Raw genomic sequence first — 22,881 nt, 5'->3', positions numbered from 1 at the left:
TTCCAAGGAGCAATGCTGCATAAATCCATGGATTCTAGGTTTGTTTACCAACACCAATCCTAGACAATCCAGATGCACTATGTCAAAAGCATAAGTAAATCTTTCCCACTACTAAACACATGATGTGTTTGCTAGGAAGTCTGTCATTAGCATGTTCTCAAGACCTGACCAGGTAACTTTCCTTATTTCCTTCTCAGGGCAATCTCCTGCTCTCACCCTTCATCCCCCTCCCTAAAGACCTGCTGCCAACCATTCTTTCCCAGGCTAAAGAAGGATCCTGGTTTTATGTATGTATATATGTATGTGTGTTTGTATGTATTTATCACCCATCCATCCTCACTCGAGGACATGCTGATTGATTTTAAAGAGAGGGGAAGGAAGGGAGAGAGAGAGAGAGAGGGAGAAAAACATCAATGGGGTAGAGAAACATCAATAGGTTGCCTTTCCTACAAATCCAGATTGAGGACCTAACTTGCAACCTACACATGTGCCCTGACTGGGAATCAAACCTCAGACCCTTTGATTTAAGAGACAATGTTCCAACCAACTGAGCCACACTGGCCAAGGACAGATCTTCATTATATTTTAACATAAAAAGGTTAAATTATTATAGTCAGTAAAATGTCATAATGCAAAACTGCTTTTGAAGCCTCTAAAGAATATGTACATGTATTTGTAAAGTGACAAAAACAGACTTCCCAATCTCCCCACACCCTCACCCTACATAAAAGCTCAGTATACTCTCCACTCATCTCACTGTGCTACAGAGCATAAACTTCACAGCTCAGGAACTAGTGCTGTATATTCAATTGATCAACATATTAAAGAAATATATCACATTTCATGGTTACAAATGTAATGTTCAAAAAATTTAGTACAATTAGAGACTCTACAGGCTTTTGGAAAACATACATTTCAAGTATAGAAACTGATATAATCTGTTTGAATTTAAATCAGGAATATGGTTAAATCAGGAATAATTTTGATCCCTCATAAAACTGCCACCCAGAATAACTACTCCTATCCACCTACCTTGGCAGATAACCTGTCACCAATAGGAAGAGAAACTCCAAGAGTAGATGGATCTGTTTCACTCGTGGACAGAAAATTTTTCTGTATATATACACATTAAAAAAATATATTACCTAATTGCCTTTATAAATGTTTCATAAACTGTCTTTAATTTCTATATTCTAAGCTATTACATTATGCAGAACAAAGGAATGAAATGGAGATGAAGACAGAAACCACAAATATATAGAGATCATATTAGAAAAAAAGAGAATTTTCCTCCAATCAACAACTCTCTGAAGAGGAGAATCAGGTCTTCGTTTTCATTTGTAACACATATATAACTATTGATTCAAGATGATTTTATAAAGCATAAGATAAAAAAGAAACTTTCTTAATTCATATTTCTCTTCTAAACACATTATCCTTCATTCTCAATGCCCTACTATTCTCGTTATGGAAAATTTAAACTTCCTCATGAATATCCTATGCATGCTGCAGTAATGTTTCTTTCTATTTTTCCTGCAATTATGAGCGAATAGCTACTAAAACACCAGAAGATATAAACTATGAAGACTGTTTCTTTATATGCCCCCTCATTTCTGTTCAGTGAACATTTAGGTAATGCAGTGTAGTAGAGAGAGCATCAGACAAGAAGTCAAAAGAGCTAGGCTCTAGGAGTAGCCCCAACACTTCTTAGTCATGCCGCACTGAGCAAGTCACTTAACCTCCCTGACCCAGATTTTCTTCTTCTGTAAAATGGGGTGGCTTCTGCCTACTGAAGCTGGTATAAGGAACCAGGAAGACAAAAAATGTAATATCTCTTTGAATAACTATAAGGCAAACACAAGGAATTAGTGAAAAATTTACACAATCCTCAGTAGTATATAATCTGCTGCTTAGTAGTATATAATCTAGAATAAATTATTTAATTTCTCTGCCTCAGTTTCTCTGCCTGTAAAACAGGGGTGTTATTTATATGAGTAGGTTTTAAGGATTAAAAAATCAATAGTTATTAACCTGTCCAGCTCCATGCCCCTCATTTATTCATTAAACAAGCAATTATTGACCATCTAATAGTTTTCAGTTTTTTAAGGTGGTTGGGAGACAAAGAATATATGTTCCCTATACTCAAGAGATTTACAGCTCAGTCAGGGAAACAAACGTGTAAACAAACATGTAAACAAACTACCAAACAATGTACTAACAGCTTCAATAAAGTTATTTTCAAAACATTACAGAAACAGATTAATAAAACTAAATTAATGATGTTTCATTAAATCTAAATTTATGAATAACTTAATGTGTCCTACAAAAGCTAATCTGAAAGTTGGTAGAACTCTAAATTTACTTGTCAAGGGGAATAATATGACAGTTACCATATATACCAAATAATATGGCAGTCCCTATATACCAAAATACACTATAACCTTAATCATTTTGTAGAGTTATACACAAAACACATTCAAGTTCTAACCCTAGGAAGACAAAAAGAGAGCACATATCACTCCTTCACTGAGCAATTCCCCACTCTCAATCCAGGTCCAGGATGATGTTTGAAATTTTTCATAAAATGAATAACACAAACAGTAAGGGCAACACAGTGAGTGTTGCAAAGAGCTGAATTTTAGTTACTCATTCATTCAATAAATATCGAGTGTCTACAATGTCCCAAACTGTTTGATACACTTGAGATTCATCGATAAAGAGAACAGATAAAATTCCTGCCTTGCTGAAGCTTACATGCAAGCAGGGGAAACTGACAAAAAGTAATAAACATAAAGGTACATTAGAAGGTGATAAGTGCTATAACATAATAAGAAAATTAAAAGAACTGGCTACAGGTAGTCCCGGTTTCTAGGTAAGAGGAGGGGGAAAAACAGAAATCTGGCATTCCCCTGTAGATGTGTTCAACCTAAGACATCCATTAGATTTCTGAGTGAAGATGTCACATAGGCAGCCATATAGAAAATCTGAAGTTCAGAGGAGAGACTTGGGCTGAAATTATAAATTTACTGATTCAACTTAACAACATTCTTCTGAGAATATGTCTTTTCTGTATTGTTAGATGCTCAAGTGCCTTTTATTCTAAAAAGATGAAAGGAGATGGTAGAGAGGGTAGTTATATATTTTCATGGTTCTCATTGACAAATTTAAAGGTTTGATTTTTTGGTAATATCCATGCAATCTACAAGCCTAGATTGTACAAGAAACACAGAAAGAACAGGCCTTGGAAAGTGCATATAACCCCAGTGTCAATGAAACCACTGAAGCCATCTCCCAACATCCTATGCAACTTTCTCTTTCCTTTGCTTTCCTTTTACTCCCACTTTCTCAGATATCAACCAAAATTGTCTCTTTCATATTAGGGGACTATTGTTCCTTTACCACAACTGCATTCTTGATAACCAACACCAAAAACTCCTGGACATCACTTTGAATTTAAACATCTGTACTCCTTGATCTCTTTTCTTTTCACAAAGGCAATTTCTTCTTATGCCTCCCACCACTGTTCTTTTTTAAAATCACACACCTATGAAGAAATGTAAAATCTAAGCCCTGGCTGGCGTAGCTCAGTGGATTGAGCGCGGGCTGGGAACCAAAGTGTCCCAGGTTCGATTTCCAGCCAGGGTACATTCCTGGGTTGCAGGCCAGAACCCCCAGCAACCGCACACTGATGTTTCTCTCTTTCTCTCTCTCTCTGTATCTCCCTCCCTTCCCTCTCTAAAAATAAATAAATAAAATCTTTAAAAAAAAAAAAGAAATGTAAAATCTACAAGTGAAAATGGCAGCTGTCAGAGGAAAATCCAACCCAATTAAGAGGGGAGCAGGTAGGATAACAAGGTACAAGGCCAGGGAGGTGGGCTGGAACATGAAAGCCCTCAAGTGCCATCCTACAGAATTCGAATTTTTATCCTGAAGACAGTGAAAAGACACGGAGGTATTTAAGTCAGTACAGGGCAGGATGATTCTGGAAAGCAGAATAGAGAATGGACTAAGAATTAATGGGAGAGATCAGGTAAAAATCTGTAGTACTAATTTAGGATAATAAGATGAGTCTCTAACTTGCAGAACTGTGTAAAGCAGCTACCAAGCTCCTCACAGGCTGCTTCAGGAGGTAAATGTTTCACCACTGCCTTTCACACACCAAGTAAAAACATCTGACTGACTTCTACAGGATCCTATCCTCTCTATCATTACATCATTACTTCCTACTACTCCCAGAAAGAATCCAACTCAGTCAGGCTGGTAAACCTAATATGCCTCATTCATACAGAACGAAGGTCTACATCACAAATTTGCTGTTATTCTATATTTGCTATCTGAAAAGCTTCCTTCCTCTCCACAATCAATTCGCCCTCTAACATCCAACTCTACCTATCCCATAATGTCTTACAAAATAACACCGTGAGGCCTTTCCTAATCATTCTATCCTTCTTGTTCAAGTTGTCACTTCTGAACTGCATGAATGTTATCTCTACAGCTAGATTCTAAGTCCCTCAAAGATAGGATGCATACCTAATTTTTCATGGTGTTTAAAAAGTGTTGGTTAAATGATGAATGAATGTGAAATTCTTTTTAAAAGGTTTTATAAAATCACAATTATAAAATTATAAAATTGTTTGTCTTTGTTTTACAATATAAATTTACAAATGCAATCCACATGTTTGGATGCAAAAATATCAAGTGATCCAAATCCTGACAACATGTAGTTCAGAAACATCTTAGAATATCTTGAATATCCTATTATTTTATTTGTCTTAATGTGATTATAGCATAATTTGAAGAACAAAGCTGGCATGATGAAAACAAATGGACTCACAATAGATGTGGAATATTTCTAAAGGACAGCGTAAGAAAGCAACAAAAACAAATGCAAGCATCAAAAAGAATGCTTAACTGAATTAAAGAAAAATTAGAATGTCACCTCACTAAATGCAAAAATACAAAATGGTACCATTCAAAACTCTGAAAATCACGATAAAGCTATTTTTCTCATAGGAGAACAGCAGTATCGAAGGTGCCAATGACTGCAAGCTACTAGATCTAAAAAAAAAAATCTAAAGGAGAACATTTTGCAAGCAAGCCTACCTTTCTCTTTGCTTCTGTAATACCCTAAAGGGAAACAAACCATTGATAAAATATATTCAAAGTCCTTTCTCATCATGTACAAATCAGAATAAAAGAGAACTTAGAAATTTGGAACAAGTGTTATAAAGTAGTTAAAAAAATAAAGAATATCTGGGATGACTACAAACATCATGCTTGTTTAAAATAATTTTATAATCAAAATGTAAATTGCATTTTAAAACTTAAAATAAATCTTTAATGTAGCTATTACATAATTTAACAATACACTTAAGAGTTCTGCTTAAGTATGCAGATTAAATCATAAAGCAAAGAGTTTGTGATTAAATATGTTAAAGTTTTATAAACTTAGCTCATAGAAAAATAATAAGCAACTAGAACTCCATGTGTTATTTTAATACATGGTTGGGGGAATAAGGAGTAGGAAATCCTAACTGGGCTATCTTAAACCATAATTTTATGGAAAACATAAACAATCAGAATTTATGATTTCATTTAAAATTAGAAACCACTGCCCTACTCGAAAAACCAAGAGTCTGCTATTCCATGGCACCAGTTTTCAGCACCATTTTTTTCTGTCAATGTCATATATGTTACTCAGCTTTCTCTACAATATCCTGCTGCTGATGCTACTGAAAACCTAAAAATTAATACATATAACTAAATCTCAGGAAAACAAATTTAGGACATGACTTCTGAAGCATAAGACTCAACTAATTTACAGAAACCTACCTGAGTAAGATAGCGTCTGTAGTCTTGCCGCAATTCTTCTTTTAGTTTATGTTTCTTCCGTTCATAGTCTTCCCCAAGTGGTAAACTCAATCCATAATCAAGTCCTAGAAAGAAAACAACTTCTTAAAGTAATGTAGCTCATTTTCAAACCAATCTCAATTTCAATACAATCTCCTGTAACAAAGCACAGTAGGAAGGAATATAGTCATGTTCATTCTGAAGACTAAGATCAGGATTAAAAAAAAAAAACCTTTTTATTTAAAATGTTTCAACGGTTAATATACCCATATATTGGAAAATATCACTTCTACCCATGAACCCGAGCTACCCAGCTCTCCTGCCCAGAACAACCAACATTCCTGCTTCTTTCACTCCTTCCAGAGACTTTTTATGCATCTATAAATAAATACTTTTCACTATCGTGTGCCTGCATGTTCTTTTGTGTTTCATATTACTCCTTCCCCCTTTAGATAGCGGTTCTGCACTGCTTAGTATCTTGGTTTATCAAGGAGAGTAAACTTAAAACAAAGAAAAGCTTTATTTCAGTTAATTCCACTGATAATTCTACAAAAATGACTACAGCAATTTTAATGTCTGTTTTCAGTCCAAAAATTAATACCATGATTTTTAACCAATAAGAACATCCTTGCTATATATAACATGTCTGAGACAAATTAGGACCAAAATAGCTCAGACTGAAATTTCCAAAAACTTTCAAAGTTAAGCCACCAATTCTGATTTCACATAAATGGACATTAATTATTACTGTGCAAAAATTTTATATTACATAATATAGAATTTACCACTTTAATTACTTTAAACATAAAATTCAGTGTCATTAAGTTCATTCAAAACATTGTGCAACCACCATTTCATTTTTTATTTTTTTATATTTTATGCTATTAGAGTTGTCCCAATTTTTCCCCCTTTTTGCTCCCCCAGGCACCCACAACTCCCTCCACAACCCCCACTCCTTTGTTCATGTCCATAGGTCATGCATATAAGTTCTTTGACTATTCCATTTCCTATACTTGCTCTTAACATCCCCCTGCCTATTCTGTAACTACCAATTTGTACTTCTTAATCCCTGATCCTTTTCCCCCACCCCCCAGACCTGTCCCCACTGACCACCATCCCAATGTTCTCCATATCTGATTCCATTTTTGTTCTGCTTGTTTGCTTAGTTTGTTTTTTACATTCAATTGTTGATAGTTATGTATTTATTGACATTTTAATGTTCATAGTTTTGATCTTCTTTTTCTTAAATAAGTCCCTTTAACATCTCATATAATAATGGGTTGGTGATAATGAATTCCTTTAGATTTTTCTTGCCTGGGAAGCACTTTATTTGCCCTTCGAGTCTAACTGGTAGCTTTGCTGGGTAAAGCAATCTAGGTCATAGATTCTTGCTTTACATTACTTTGAATATTTTTTGCCAGTCCCTTCTAGCCTGCAAACCTTCTTTTGAGAAATCAGCTGACAGTCTAAAGGAACTCCTTTGTAGGTAGCTGTCTGCTTTTCTCTTGCTGCTTTTAGATTTTCTCTTTATCTTTAACCTTTAGCATTTTAATTATGATGTGTCTTGGTGTGGGCCTGTTTGCAACCATCTTATTTGGGACTCTGTGCTTCCTGGACTTGCATGTCCATTTCCTTCACCAAATTAGGGCAGTTTTCTTCCATTATTTTTTCAGATAGGTTTCCAGTTTCTTGTTCTCTTCTCCTTCTGGAACCCTTATGATGCTTATGTTGAAACACTTGAAATTGTCCCAGAGGCTGCTTATACTATCCTTGTTTTTTGGATTTTTTCTTCTTGCTATTCTGATTGGATGTTTTTTGGTTCCTTATGTTCCAAATCATGGATCTGATTCTCAGCTTCATCCACTCTACTGTTGATTCCCTCTAAATTGTTTTTTACTTCAATTAGTGTTCATTATTTCAAATAATCCTTCATTTCTGATTGGATCGTTTTTACACTGTTGAAGTACTCACTGTGTTCCTTGAACATCCTTATAACCAGTGTTTTCAATTCTGCACCTGATAGATTGCTTTTTTTTTTTTTTCATTTTGTTTAGTTCTTTTTCTGGAGTATTGTTCTGTTCTTTCATTTGGGCCATGTTTGTGTCCTCATTTTGGTAGCCTCCCTTTATTTGTTTCTATGTATTAGGTAGACTTGGTTTGACTCTGTGTCTTGGTGGTGTGGCCTAATGTAGTAGGTGTCCTGTAGGGCAGTGGCACAGCATCCCTCATCCCCCTTCCCCCAAGCTGGGTACTGGAGGTACACCCTATGTGTTGACTGAGTACTCCCACCCCTTGTAACGGAGTCTTAAATGCTGTTCAGCAGGTCAACAGGAGGGATTTACCCAAGCCAGACAGCTGGTAGGACTGGCTGTGACCAGAAGCCACCAATCTCCTCCCTCTGTGGCTGATGGAATCGGTTGGGTTTTGGTGATCTGACATGGTGTGTAATAGTCCACTGGGTGCACAGGCTCTGCGGTTTTCCAGGTGGTACAAGCCAGTGTCAGCTACTACCTGCGTTCTGTCTGGTGCCTCTTCGTGTAAGCTATAAAGCAATCTGCAGATGGCTGCTGCTGGTGCCGGGCCCGGGGCCACTCAGAGAGAGGGACAGACGCTTGACTCAGCTGATACTTGTTTGAGATTTAGGAAAGTCTGAAGCCATAAGAATGGCTGGGCTAGACACATTCTTAAAAGCCACTGTTACCAGCTTGGGTAGGCTGGTACTTGGCATGGGGTGGAGCCTTGGTTAATCATCAGGACAGGGCTAACTGTGTGAGTCAGAATGATAAGAACCTCAGATATGGTGCTGCCACACTGGGCTCTGTAGCGAGGAAGGCTCAGAAAAGGAATAGTGGCTGCTGTCTACAGTTCTGTCCTGGAGAAAGCTGTGCCCCAGCTCTCGCCCTGGTGCCAAACACTTCAGTCCTCCCCATATGCCACTAGTGCCCCAAAGGTATTTCGCCAGTGCTGGAGTCCAGTGGGAATGTCTGAGTAAGTCTATGTGCAGGGCTCTCCAAAAATAGACACCTGAGAATTCCGCAGTTTCTTCCACCAACCCAACTGCTCCACAGATTTTACAGCCAGAAGTTATGGGGACTTATCTTCCTAACAATGGAATGCTAGGCTGGGTGGTCTGGTATGGGGCTGGGTTCCCTTGCTCCCAAGATATCCCCTCGATTTATATCCACCACACATGGGTATGGGATCAGCCTGTTCTGTGTCTTTGCATCTCTGCCCCTCCTACCTGTCTGGACGAATGTGGTTTCATTAATTCCTTAGTTGTCAGAGTTCTATACAGCTCAATTTTCTGATAGTTCTGAGTGATATCTGTTTTGGAATTCAGCTGTAATTTTGCTATGGTTGTGCTAGGAGGCAGGCTGCATTTACCTACACCTCCATCTTGACTGAAAGTCACCTTACCACTATCTATTTCATCATTCCAAACAAAAACTCTGTAAAAGGATAATTTTTTTAAGAAAAACTTCAATTTTCAGCAGTGTTTCCTTACATAGAGTTCAAAAGTAAAATTACATTTTGGGGCGATGACATGAGTGATAGCTGCACAACTTATAAATACACTAAAAACCACTAAATTGCACAATTTAAATGGGTAAACTTTATGCTATGCCATAGACACCTCAATAAAGCTGTTGTAATCATATTACATACTTTTCAAATATTTTAAATAATAAAATACTATGTCAGGAAGCACAGATATCAGAGAAGTATTTGATTTCTGAAGCCCCCTACCTTTTTTTTTGTGCTACTATGTAATACTAGAGTATAAAAAATTATCTTTTCTAAACAAAATAAAAATTTTCCTTGGAGAGTCAGCTACAACCAATATAGATAAAGTAATTGACTGCAATATGAACTGATAAGGGTATCACCACTTTTTTTTTTGCCTAGTCTTTACAGTGCAGCTAAATGATGGGCACTTAGCATGAATGTGTCAAATCAATGCTTTATTACATAACGGAAATATTTTAGGGACAAAAAGGCCAATGTCTATTGATTTTTCTGCAATGCTAAATTCCACTTTCTACTATAAACACTCTGGAATTCTTTTTATAGACATTTCTGACCTCCTTAAATCCTGTTGAATAAGGGGATTCCTTATGTTGAACAGAGGATTCCTGAGGACACCTCTCCCTCAGGTTCCCAGCTCTCTTTCAAAAAGAAATCTAAAGCATTCCATATGCCTGGAATGTCAACTCATTTTAGAAGGGCGTTTTATCCTCACAAAGGAATCTAAACTTTATTTTTAAAGATTCAGAACTTAAGCTTAAAGACAGAACATTTTAATTCTTACTTTTAGAATGGAGTACCACAAAGAAACTATAAAATCCACTAAAGCCTAGTCCATGCTTTATTCAATCTTATAATGCCTGGCACACCTTGTACCCAGAAATGTTCACTGAATAAAGGTGTGAATGAATATATGAATGAATGTCTAAGTATGAGGAAGGAACGAGAGAAAGGAAGAACACACTATTCTAAGTACCTCATTTTTGCTTTTAGTCTGATAATGTAGAGGCAGGAAGCATAACTAGTAACCAGTCCCCTAGCTCTAGTTACGTAGTCACAAAGGATGCTCTGTTGTGTCAAAAAGAAGGAAAAAAAACATGCAGCAATGATGATGCCTCCCAACATACTCAGCTTTCCTCTCAGGGAACAAGTAATTTACAGTTTTCAAATACTGCCATACCAAACCATAATCAAAGAATTAGCATGGCTGCAGTATCAACTTCTTTAAAATTCCAATACAGTCATCAATCATTAAAATTGTCTTTCACCAAATAGCACTTTGTATCCATTAAGCATATTTCTTTGATTTATAAATAAAAGTCCACCATTTCTATTCAATAATTAACATACTTTCTCTTGCTCACTCACTCTCTCTCATGCACACACACAAACTCTATTCAGATTCTTCAATTAATTTTTAATTAGTTATACTTACTGCTACAATTTCCACAAATCATAATAAAGGCAATAACATTTTAAAAGTTACAAGGTTCTCAGTATGTTATATTGCACATGTAGTCCATTTGTCACATATAAGATTTGAGAAAGAGTTACCAGGACTCCATGAATATCTTTTTTTTCTGACAAGACAAAGCTCTTTCATAACAGTCTACTAGGAATATCTTAAAAAATCAATTTAGCACACCTAATGACATACCTAAGGAACCCCTGGTCTGTTGACTGTTTGGTGGAATGTTTTCCTTAGCCATGGAGATTAATATTTTACTGTTTTCAGAAAGTTTCTCTGATGACTTTCCCTGCAAGAGATGTAATATTTACAAAAGCAGAAGGAAAAAAACCCCTACAAAATAGAAAATTCATCTCAGTACTTTTATTAAACAACTTGACAAAATTACATGGTATATCCTAGAAGAAATTTAAGTTTGTGGAATTAACCAAACATTTAATACTATAATAAATGTTCTAATATTTAGCTTATTCACTTATCAACAGGCACTTAAGTTCTTGCCAGGCACTGTCCCAGGCATTGGAAATGCATGAATGAAAAAAATTATAATAATCTGTGCCATCATGGAGCTTACAAACTACTGTGGAGACAAACAAAAACCATAATACATACTCACTCTATGAAATATGTAGAGTGGTAGAGAGGGACTATGGAAAAAAACACAGCAGGGTATAGAGGCCCAAAAATGATGGGGCACATACTACAAAGCCTCACTGAGCAGGTGACACCTTAACTAAGACTTACAGGTTATTATCTTTGTATTATTTAATATTAGAAATTATAATAAAGCTGTACTTAAACACTGTAAGCCAGTCCTAAGTACTGGAGAGTGATTAAGAGCATGGGCTGTGGAGCTGGACGCATCACTGAATCCACCACGGTGTGTACCTGGACAAATTACTTAACCCCCTTTAGCCTCACTTTCCTGATCTGCCAAAAATAAAGAAAAATTCCATCTACTTCACAGGGATATTATCATTAAATGAGAATACATGTAAAGTCTTTTGCACAATTCTTTGTACGTGGCAGGTATTTTGGCAGAAAGACAACCTAGAATGGTAGTTAAGAGACCAAGCACAGGATTCATGTTGCCAGGGATCAAAGCCCCATTCTACTATTGCTTTAGTCACATTACTTAACTTCTTCATGCCACAGTTTACTCATTTGTAAAATGATAATAATAACAGTACTTATCTCATAGACTCATGTGAAATATCCAAGTAACCCCGTAAGCCTTGGCCTCATCCATATTTTGCACACAATAAATGTTAACTATGTAAGTTCCTATATAATTAGAGTGCCCATAGTATTTATCATCTCAACCAAGATGCCTTTGTCCAGGACAAAGATGAGACACTGGGACCAGTGTCTAAACCAGATGAGACACTGGGACAACAGGTAAACCAGGACTGTCTTGGACAAACCAGTACAAGTGGTTACCCTCCTTACAATGGACCATGTGGCATAGATTAATCTACATCCACTATCTTATTACATGTACTGAGCCCATGAGAAAAGGTGCCACATCTGTCTAGATTAGTGCTGTGCTGCCCGAGCCTAGCACAGTACCTAGCAGAGTCTTAATAACTATTTGCTAAAATTTGTTGAATAACTTTCAACAAAAATAGGAAAGTTTAAGAAAGTTTTTTCTGCCCTGGCTGGCGTAGCTCAGTGGATTGAGCGCCAGTTACAAACCAAAGTGTCGCAGGTTCGATTCCCAGTCAGGGTACATGCCTGGGTTGCAGGCCATGACTCCCAGCAACCGCACATTGATGCCTCTCTCCCTCTTTCTCCCTCTCTCTCTCTCTCTCTCTCTCTCTCTCTCTCTCCTTCACCCTCCCTTCCCTCTCTAAAAATAAATAAATAAAATCTTTAAAAAAAAAAAGAAAGCTTTTTCTGAACTGCTTTCGGAAACATTTTAACAAATTTATATTCAGAAAAGCATACAATAAAACAAATACTATCAACATACTATCCTAATAAATTCACTTTTGTAGGCTTCAAAAAATGTTAAAACAATGACTCATTAAAATACTGAACTTTTCCACATAGAATGAAAAGCTGCTTTTAGATCTACTCTGCTTCTATTCTGAAAGTACCCTGTACTAGAAGTAGTCTCTTAATCATTTTATGAAGCACATACAGAATTAACTAAAACTCTAATAAGGGGGAGGAGAAACTGTGAGATATAAAACACCACAAACAAAACACTGCATTTAAATCACTGAAACCTTGTCCAGAATCAGCACAGCCACACTACAGTGTGAAAGTGAAGAGTCAACTCAGAGAAGAGGATGCTTGCATTTACACAGGGTTAACCTTCAAAACCAATTTTAATGAAACAGGTTGGAAGAAAATGCTTAACCTTACCTTCATTTCCATGTAAGGTGGATCGCTTTCCAATTCTGCTTTGTCTTTCGCCAGTTTGGCTTTGCACTCTTCAATAAATTTATCCAAATTATCAGCCATTTTTCAGATACTTAAAAACAACAACAAAAAAAACCACCGCAATGAGCATAGCTACAACTATTGGAATATTTGGGGGCTAATTATTAATATACAGGCTTAGCCTACATTTGGTATTCAATCTCACTTATCAAATTGAGAACTTCAAGCAAGCCTGACCAAAATATTCCTGCCTTCTTTCTCTCACAACTCCCCCAAAACACCTACAATATACTTTAAAATATCTGAATATAAATAAAAAAAAAACAGCCACCACTACCATCCCCACCACATATACATCCAAAAAAAAAAAAAAAACAAAACCCTCTGAACCTTAAGTCAAAACACTTTAAAAAGTTTTTTTTAACTGTTTGGAGGTAATTTTGAACTTGCATAAAAGTTGCTACAATAAGAATGGCACAAAGAACAACTGTATACTTTTTATCTATTGTTAAGAATTTTCATTACCTTCTTGTGGCGTTCACACAAGTTCTCTCTTTGCACACTTAATTTTTTTCTAAAATTAGTCAGAGGGTAAATTACATATATAATGGCCCTTTATCCCTAAATGTTTCAAAATATGTTAAGAATTAGGTTATTCTCACCCTGGCCAGGTGGTTCAATTGGTTGGGGCATCATCCCATGCACCAGAATGTTGTGGGCTCAATCCCCAGTCAGGGCACATACCTAGGTTGCAAATTCAATCCCAGTCTGAGTGCATACAGGAGGCAACCAATCAATTTTTCTCTCTCATTCTACTCCCCCCACCCCTTTCTTCTCTCTCTACAATCAATATGCATATTCTCAGGTAAGGATAAAAAATTATTTTAAAAACAGAATTAGGTTATTCTCTTATATAATCTCAATGCAATTATCAACTTCAGTAACACTAATTTTTTTTAATCTACTGCTCATGTTCCAATGTTGTCATCTGACCTAATAGTGTCCTTTACAACATATTTTTCTCTCTCCAGCTCAGGATCCATTCTAAGTTAGGTATTACATTTCATTCTTATGTCTCTTTAGCCTTCTTTAATTTGAAACATTTCCATACTTTCCTTTGTCTTTTATAACATTGATATTTTTTAATACAGCCTACCCAACAATCCTTCTTTGAGGTTTGCCTGATGTTTCTTCATGGTTAACTTCAGGTTATGCATCCTCAGGAAAAATACTCCTTAGATGGTGATGTGTCCTCAAAGTGTCAATAAAATTAGTGATACATGATGTCCATGTGTCCTTTATTAGTGGTTATTTTTGATCACCTGGTCTAGATGTTTGATTTCTGTACTACCTTTTTCTTGTAACTATGAGCAATCTAAGGGAGATACTTCCAGACCATGAAAATATCCTGCTCCTAATCAGAATGTCTAAGATTTAACATCAATTGATGGTTCTTGATTAAATCTCTAATTCTAAATGGCTGCCAAATGCTGATTTTCCAATTTCGCCACTCCTTGCACTTATTTACCCACTGGCCTTCTATTTTATTCTAACAGCCCTTCCTTCATCTGCATTTATTTATTGGCTTATTATCAGTATAGACCCATACATTCATTTTTTTCATTAAGCCCTAGAATTGTTTTTAAATTCATAAGTGGTTGTTTTATTGAAGAAACTTATATACCATAAAATTCACCCATTAGAGTGAACAACTCTGTAAGTTGCTAGTAAATTCATCCAGTTATGCACATCACCACAAACACTCTTTGTAATGCTTCCATCAGCCCCAAAATTTTCTCATGCCTTTTTGCAGTTGATCCTCACTCTCAACCCCAACTCAGGCAACTGTCAATCTGTTTTCTGTTTCTATAGTTTTGTTAAATCTAGAAATTTCATATAAATCATACAATATGTAATCTTTTGTGTCTGGTGTTTTTCACTTAACCATAATACTCTTTTTTAAATTTTTATTTCTTGATTTTAGAAAGAGGGAGATGAGAGAGGGAGACAGAGAGAGAAAGAGAGAAACATCAATTAGTTGTTCATTGGTTGATTCTTGCATGTGCCCTGACCAGGGATCAAACCCACAACCTTGGCACATCAGGATGACATTCTAACCAACTGAGTTACCCAGCCAGGGCCTACCATAATGTTTTTGAGATTCATCCTTGCAGGTGCATCTGTTAATAAATAGTTATTTTTTAATTATTAGGTACTTTCCATTGTACGAAAATACCACATTTTGTTCATTCACCCACTCCTGGACATGTGGGTTATTTCCATTTTTTGGCTATTAAGAATAATTCTGCTACGAACATTCATGTACAGGTATTTGTGTGGACATATGTTAGTTCTCTTTAATACAAACCTAGGAGAGCAACTACTGAGTCCTCTGTAACTCTGACTTTCACATTTTTAGGAACTGTAAACGGTTCCTGAAAGTGTAAAGTGGCTGTATCATTTACATTCCAACCAGCACTGTTGCAAAAATTAACTCAAAACAGACTTACATATACAAGAGAAAAACTATGAAACTTCTAAACTAAAACATAGAAAAAATATTTGTGACCTTGGGCTAGGCAAAAATTTCTTACATATTTCACAAAAAGCACAACTGATTAAAAATTTATAAAAAATAAAAAATCTCTCTTGAATGAGAGTTGCAATTTCTACACCTCTTCACCAATTCTTGGGTATTTTCAGTCTTTTTTATATTAGTCATTATATTAGGTGTGCAAGACCACAATATCTCACTGGGGTTTTAACTTACATTTTTCTAACAACTATGACGTTGAGCAACTTTTCATGTGCTTATTTGCCATCTGTACATCCATATATAGCCACCGGCAAAATGTCTTCAAATATTCTACCTATTTAAAAAATTAAATAGTTTTTTACTATTGAGCTTTAAGATTTTTTTATGTATACTTAAGTCCTTTATCAAGTATGGTTTATAGGTATTTTCTCCTGGTCTATGGTTTATTTTTAAGTTTTCTTAATCATGTCTTCTTCTTCAAGGCTTTATAGTTTAGAGCAGTTTTAAATTCAGAGCAAAAGTGAGAAGGTACACGTTTACCTCATATGCCCTGCCCTACTCAAGCATAGCATCCCCCATTATCAACATCTCCCACCACAGTGGTACATTTGTTTACAATCAATGAACCCACATTGACACATCCAGTTTACATTAGAATCCATTCTTGGTATTGTATACTCCATGGGTTTGGGCATACAAGGCCTGTCCAGAAATTATCCAGCCATATACTATGAAAAATAGAGATATTTATTAAAGAAAATATAAGAGACAAGAAACATTGTACATAGGACAATGAATGTCTCAGTCCCCTTCAAAGTAGGCATCTTGGGACCTCACAGAGTTCTCCTTATCATCATTAGCTGTCCTGTCGTATTTTCTTGACTCTTGTCAACAGTCTGAAATCTCTTCCCTTTCAAAGGTGATTTTAGTTTGGGAAAAATCCAGAAGTTCCAGGGTGCCAAATCTGGGCTGCAGTGGGGCTGTGTCACCTGGGTGATCTGATGTTTTGCCAAATAACTCTGCACCAGATGTAATGCATGAGTGGGTGCACTGTTGTGATGAAGCTGCCAATCACTAGTTGCCCATAGCTGCAGTCTTCTGAATTATCCTAATAGTTTCCATGTAGGAATGTTCAAGCTTAATGCAAAATTTGATGCAGATTCACTGTTCTACTTGCACAGTCATTTTGAATGTGACAGCCACACAGTATACATGTTCACTCAAGGGCGTCTACCGCCCTCGCTGACTAGTACAGTGGTCATCATTGTTCACACATGCGCATTCCAGTCCATTCTCCTTGGCTGCCAGGTTACATCAATGTCATGCAAACCATTCTCGTTATATTAACAACAGCTGAACTTTTTTCAGACAGACTTTGTATGCATAATGACATGCATCCACCATTGTAGAATCCTAAATGTCCTCTGGGCTCCACTTTTTCATCCCTCCCTCCCAACTGATCTTTCTACTCTCTCCATAGTTTCGTCTTTTCCAGAATGTCATACAGTTGTTAGCATATAGTATTGATTTCTTTCCCTGACCAGTATGCACTACTTAGGCCTCTTGTAGTCTTTTCATGGCTTGTTCACTCACTTTTTTGATGCTGAATCATTCTTTCACCTACTGAAGGACATCTTGGTTCCTTCCAATTTGGGGGCCATTATAAATAAAGCTGCTATAAATATTTGCGTGATGTTCTTAAGAGCAAAAGTTTTTAATTTTTGAAGTCTAATTTACCCATATTTCATCAACTTTTAACCTACTGTTTGCTTGTGTGTCATATGTAAGAAATTCTTGCCTAGCCCAAGATCATAAATATTTCCTCCTATGCCCTCTTTTAGAAGTTTTATAGTTTTCTTTCTTACACCTAAGTCTATGATCTATTCTGAGTTAATTTTTGCAAATGGTGTAAGGTAAGGGCTACCAAGGTCCTGTTTTGTTTGGGTTTTTTTTTTTTTTGCATATGGACATAAAACTATTGCAGTGCCATTTTTTGAAAAGTCTATCCTTTCCTCATTAAACCTACAACTTTTTTTTAAAAAAGACATTTTCTAAAAACCCATAAAACTCAGGGACTAACTGGTTATATAGCAAGAAAGGAGCCACTGGTTAACCAAAATTTTAAGTCCTAGAAACTAAATGTGGATGGAATCCTGGCCAGAAATAAATCAGAAGAACCTGGCTGGTTTGCAAAAGTTTGGTTTAGGTATGATAAGTTGGAGACAGTTGAATGTCCAGCTGATAGTTAGAAATTCAAGACTCAAATTCAAGGCAGGATATTAGATATGTTTATTTAAGAATTAACTACTTCAAAGATAATAGCTGAGGGTGTGGTAAATGAGTACAGACAGCGGGAAAGCAATGGGCCAGAACCAAATGCTAGGCAATGTTCCGCTGAGGAGGTGACAAAAGAATTGAGGTAGAAAAAATACAAAGAACTAATCTAATTAAAGATATAAAGAAAACCAAGTGAAAATAATTCATGCAGAATAAAAAATATGAGAAAGAACCAGCCAGCAATATCACAAGCAAAAGAGTTAAAAAAAAAAAAAAAGATCTACTGAATTTAATATTTGGGGGATAATAATTTGTAAAAAATGCAGAAATGCTATCTTTACCCAAAAGAAATATGTTGAAACTTGTATCAGTTAAGTAGTACATAATACAAACTTCATTCTATTATTTAACTTCCAAAAAGGACACTGTTTTTAAAATATGGCTATAGCAAAATATAACCCATGCCAACAAAAGTTAATGTATTTAGCCATTTTTAATTTGTTCTTTGTCACAAGAGATTTTTCTAGTAGATATTCAAAAGAGCTCCAGAGCAAACAGTAGTTTTCATGCTAAAAAAAAATTCCCAAATTTTCCTAAATATTTTGTCTGATAGAAATAAAAGATAATCATGGGATTATATGTATATATATACATATTACTTTGCTACAGGACTTTAATTCAGGCAGAAATGTCACTAATCTAAAAAAAGTAACAAACTTGTTTCAATTCTGACCTAAGGCCTTCAAATAATTAACAATTACTAATATAACATGTTTGTTTCTTTGTTTCACTAGACTTTGAAAGATCTCTCCCTTGAATTTATAGGTACTTAAATTTCCCTTTACTATAATTTAATATCAATTATAAATTCTGGAATTGATTTTATACAATACTAACCATAGTAATAAAACACATTTTTAAACAATGGTAGTGAGTATAATATATGCTCATGACACATGAGATTTACCAGGTATAAGTTTATGTTTAATCATTTCTAATTTTGTTCTACTGTCTAATCTGATTAGAGGCATCTCTACTATTAAACTGAAGAGTCAAAGATACTAATAAGCTTCCTCCTGGCAATGTTCTTCACATAAAGAACACAGGAACCCTACTGTAGTTAAATGAGTTGGGCCTATTCCTCATTGCATCAAGACATGCATCCTTGATGTCCACCATGGGGAACGGGAATATTTTAGTAAGAGGGTGTTAGAAAAGACTTACAGGATTTGGGATTGTGTTAGGTGATTTGGAGGAGGGTTTTAGGAAGTGAAGCTTTGCTCTGGATTTAATGCTGTCAGGAAGTGAGGATAATTCTGTGATTGAACAACTTAGCAAAATCGTTATCTACAGGGTAAGGCTAAAGCTGTAACTGGTGGAGGCAGCTGTCACTCATACTAGGTGGGAGAGGGGATATCTGGCATTTTGAGGCTTGGACAACATTCATGTTTTGTCTGTGTTTGGATGTGATTATGAAGTGGTATTGTTTTTGTCTTGACCCATCAGGGACACAAAGCAGCCTTGGCCTAATGTTGATGTTCTATGCAACTGTTTATCTTCAGCAGAAGAACACCAAGCCTAGGGAGTATTGTCAGGCCAGCTCCTAGCAACACCAAGGCCTTGGTGATTATGCAGTCAGCTTCTAACAGTTGTAACTACTTTCTCTTTCTTACTCCTAAAGCATTTGGCAACTTACATAAAACAACTTCAACTAAAAAATGATTCAAGACTTAGTGATTTAAAGAGACTGAATTAATGAGTACAGTCTAAGTACAAAATAGAGTAAGAATATTTATAATTTAAAGATTGTTATAAGAAAGATCAATTCAAACAAACCTAAATAGGATTCTTTATCTTCCTTTACTCTACAATGTAAAATTACAATTTTTTCAGGACATTACCAGATTTTTTCCCCAGTAGCAATGTACACAGTATGTAGAAGACAAATAGTTTTCAGGAAAATCATTTAACTGAAAGACTTGGATTTGAAACCCAATTCAATCACTGATTTTATGTAACTGACCTCAAAAATATTCCTTAGCCTCTGTATCCCTCAGTTTCCTCTTCTGTAAAATGGAAATATCTACTCCAGCGTGGTTATAAAGAAAAAAAAAAAACAAAATGATCCATATAAAATATATGGCACACCTGACACTCAGAAATTATTAAATCACCAGTTCTATTAATTCTTGTTATATTTTCATAGTCTTTGTATGCATCATTACTCATCTTTATATTTTAAAAGCCTCCAAAGTACACAGGGATATAAATCACCAATAACTGACAGCTGTTTATCATAACACAAATTAACATCTTTAAATCTTAAACTTAGGCCCTTTACACTTATCATAGACAGAAATAAAAGCAAGCCAGAAATATTCACTCTGCTAAGTTTATGCAAATCTGAAAAACAAAGGACCCAGAAATAATTGAGCATGCCCGATTCTTTCTCCTACTTTCCTCACTCACAAAAGGGAAAAATGTTGCTCCCATCCTTTTCCCTTCTTGAGTAAAGTGCAAATTTCCTCCCCATTAAGTAAGTATGAGGAATAGAAAATACATAATGCCCCAACTAAAGGAAGGCTTTAAGGTTCTGGTGCTAGGAGATGAACTGAAACACAGTTCAATCACTAATACAATATGAGCCTTGCTCCCCAATTTGGGACAGAATATCAGAGAGTGGTAACATATGGATGTAGGGTGCCAGGAGGAGTCTGTGAAAGAGCCCCAGAAGAGATGGAGGGATGAGGTGAATCAAGACAATGTTTCTCATTTCCCCCACCAATCCTGATATCTTTCCATCAGATGAAAGATGCTCAATCTTTTTCTCCTGACAGATGAGCAACTTGCTTCCATGGGCAGACCCCAATTTCAACAAATCCCCCTAAATGCTGCTAAGTGAACACCCTGTTGCTGGGGGCAGAAGGCAGTTAGGAATTGGGATACAGAGAAAGTGAACACAGGCACACCTCATTGTATAGTGCTTCACTTTATTGAACTTCACAGATGTTGCATTTTTTACAAATCGAAGGCAAGACCCACCACCTGCAAAAAGATTAGGACTAGCTTTGTTGTGGTGGTCTGGAACTGAACCCACAATTATCTCCAAGGTATACCTGTATATAAAAGCACTATTAAGTCTGTTAGCAGTTAATACATCATTAATGATGACCTAGGACAGTAGCATAAATTAGCCAGTCTTTAGGTAATGCAAAATTGCCAAAACATTTGCTCAAATACTTTTGTCTCCCACTCAGGAAAGCAGTCAGAATGATGTTAAAAAAGTAACCCAAGCCCTAGCCGGGTGGCTGGAGCATCTGCAGGTACACCAAAAGGTTTCAGGTTCATATCCCCAGTCTGGGCACATACCTAGCTGGTGGGATCCATCCCTGGAACTGATGTTTCTCTCCTTGCCTTCCTCCCTCTCTAAAATCAATAAAACCTATCCTCGGTTCAGGATTAAAAAAAAAAAAGTAACCCATAGTCTGTCTGAAGTTTGTTACAGTTAAAACACATTTGTCTGAAAACTTCACTTGAGAAAATCTGTACTGGAAGCCTCCGGGTTCAATTCATCCCATCTAAAAGCACCTGCTCCCTTCCAGAAGGTCACCTGTACTGCAGGAGACCCAAAATTTCATCCCTGGGTTGCATTTCAGCAGATATTTAACCAACAGAAAATCACTGTCCTCCTAGGGAAAAGAATAATGCAGGGCGGAAATCAGCATGTCACTGATTTCCATGGGATTCCTTTTAGCTTATCAACATGAAAAGCCATTGTTTCATTTAAAATAGGACCTCTGAGGATAATTATCTTTTTACAAATTCATGATGGTTGCTATTAGGCTCTTGCATTTTCAGAGCTGTTTGTAAACTAGGTGATGGTTTGTTTCACAATTTAGCCTTCTCAGAAATCCCAGCTAAACTTTTTAACCCTAAAATTTTGAGAGCCAGCCTCTGTCGAAAGATGAGTCCCATGGCTATCACTAATAAGTGAATTCCAATCCCAGATAACAAAGTTAGAATCAAAGCAGCTGTAACAGGTTCAAACTCAAGGAGTCAGATGGATCCAGGACCAAAATAGTACCGACCTCACAAAGCGGTGATCAAATAAATTGTACTAGCAAAGCAAAACGCTGGCAACAGGGCCGGGCGCACAAATACTCAGTAACGTTAACATTTAACCAGCACCGGGGAAGAGGGAAAGTGCTTAGGCAGACTTAGCGGAACAGCGGAGACCCAGCTGGGGCGAAGGGACAGCGACCGGGAGCGGAGCAAAACTACTCAGCGGGCTGTGGGTGGCGTGCTCACAGAGAAGCGTCAACGCGTTGTCAGGCAACCGGGTCTCTACGGCACCGCGGACTGCGGCGCTGGATGTGACCGGGCGCGATCAGACCGCAGAACCAGGGCACCGCCCCCGGCGAGACCCCCACCCTCAGGGAACCCCAAGCCCGGCAGCCAAGCACCGGCCCCGGCCCTGCTGCGAGACCCTGAACCCATAACTCGACCACCGCTCCTAGCCTGGCGGCCTCGAGAACTACCCCTAGCAGGGAATCCGGCCCACCAACCCTCATAAACCCGACACCGCCGCCAACCTGGCAGCCGCGAGACCTCGGCCCCCCGCGAACCCCTGTCCCGGGACATCCCCTCCCGCCAAACCGCGCCAGGCCCGTTCCCAGCCCGAGGCCGGCTAACGCTTACTCCGGTGAGTTGGATCGCGTCCTGGGAGACGGACAGCCCTCTAGCGAGGTTCTTCGCAGTCCGAGGAGGTGGCGGTGACCGCCCGTCTCGGGCTCCGCCTCTTAGGCCGAGCCCTCCACCCGCCTTTCGTCAACTGCCA

General features: G+C 37.1%; 1 protein-coding gene across 15 annotated transcripts in view; it reads right to left on the bottom strand.

Moving 5' to 3' along the window:
- The window catches only part of CSPP1 (centrosome and spindle pole associated protein 1), a 92,676-nt gene extending 69,795 nt beyond the window's left edge, over positions 1-22,881 (bottom strand). For 3 of the 15 annotated variants that reach the window (XR_004904374.1, XM_036031189.1, XM_036031196.1), the window contains exons 1-5: positions 13,214-13,312; positions 11,033-11,132; positions 5,833-5,936; positions 5,104-5,127; positions 1,033-1,113 (exon numbers count right to left, since the gene is read on the bottom strand). Coding sequence is in view for 14 of the 15 variants with exons in the window: in XM_036031189.1 (XP_035887082.1) it covers positions 1,033-1,113; positions 5,104-5,127; positions 5,833-5,936; positions 11,033-11,132; positions 13,214-13,312 (408 nt within the window). In the remaining variant the exon portion in view is untranslated. Of the gene's footprint in view, positions 1-1,032; positions 1,114-5,103; positions 5,128-5,832; positions 5,937-11,032; positions 11,133-13,213; positions 13,323-22,742 lie in introns of those variants that run through there. The other 12 variants (XM_036031188.1, XM_036031193.1, XM_036031190.1 and 9 more) reach the window with 10 other exon arrangements.

Source organism: Phyllostomus discolor, chromosome 7, assembly GCF_004126475.2.
Source record: "Phyllostomus discolor isolate MPI-MPIP mPhyDis1 chromosome 7, mPhyDis1.pri.v3, whole genome shotgun sequence".
Classification (NCBI taxonomy): domain Eukaryota; kingdom Metazoa; phylum Chordata; class Mammalia; order Chiroptera; family Phyllostomidae; genus Phyllostomus; species Phyllostomus discolor.
This window is presented reverse-complemented; position numbering and strand designations above follow the sequence as displayed.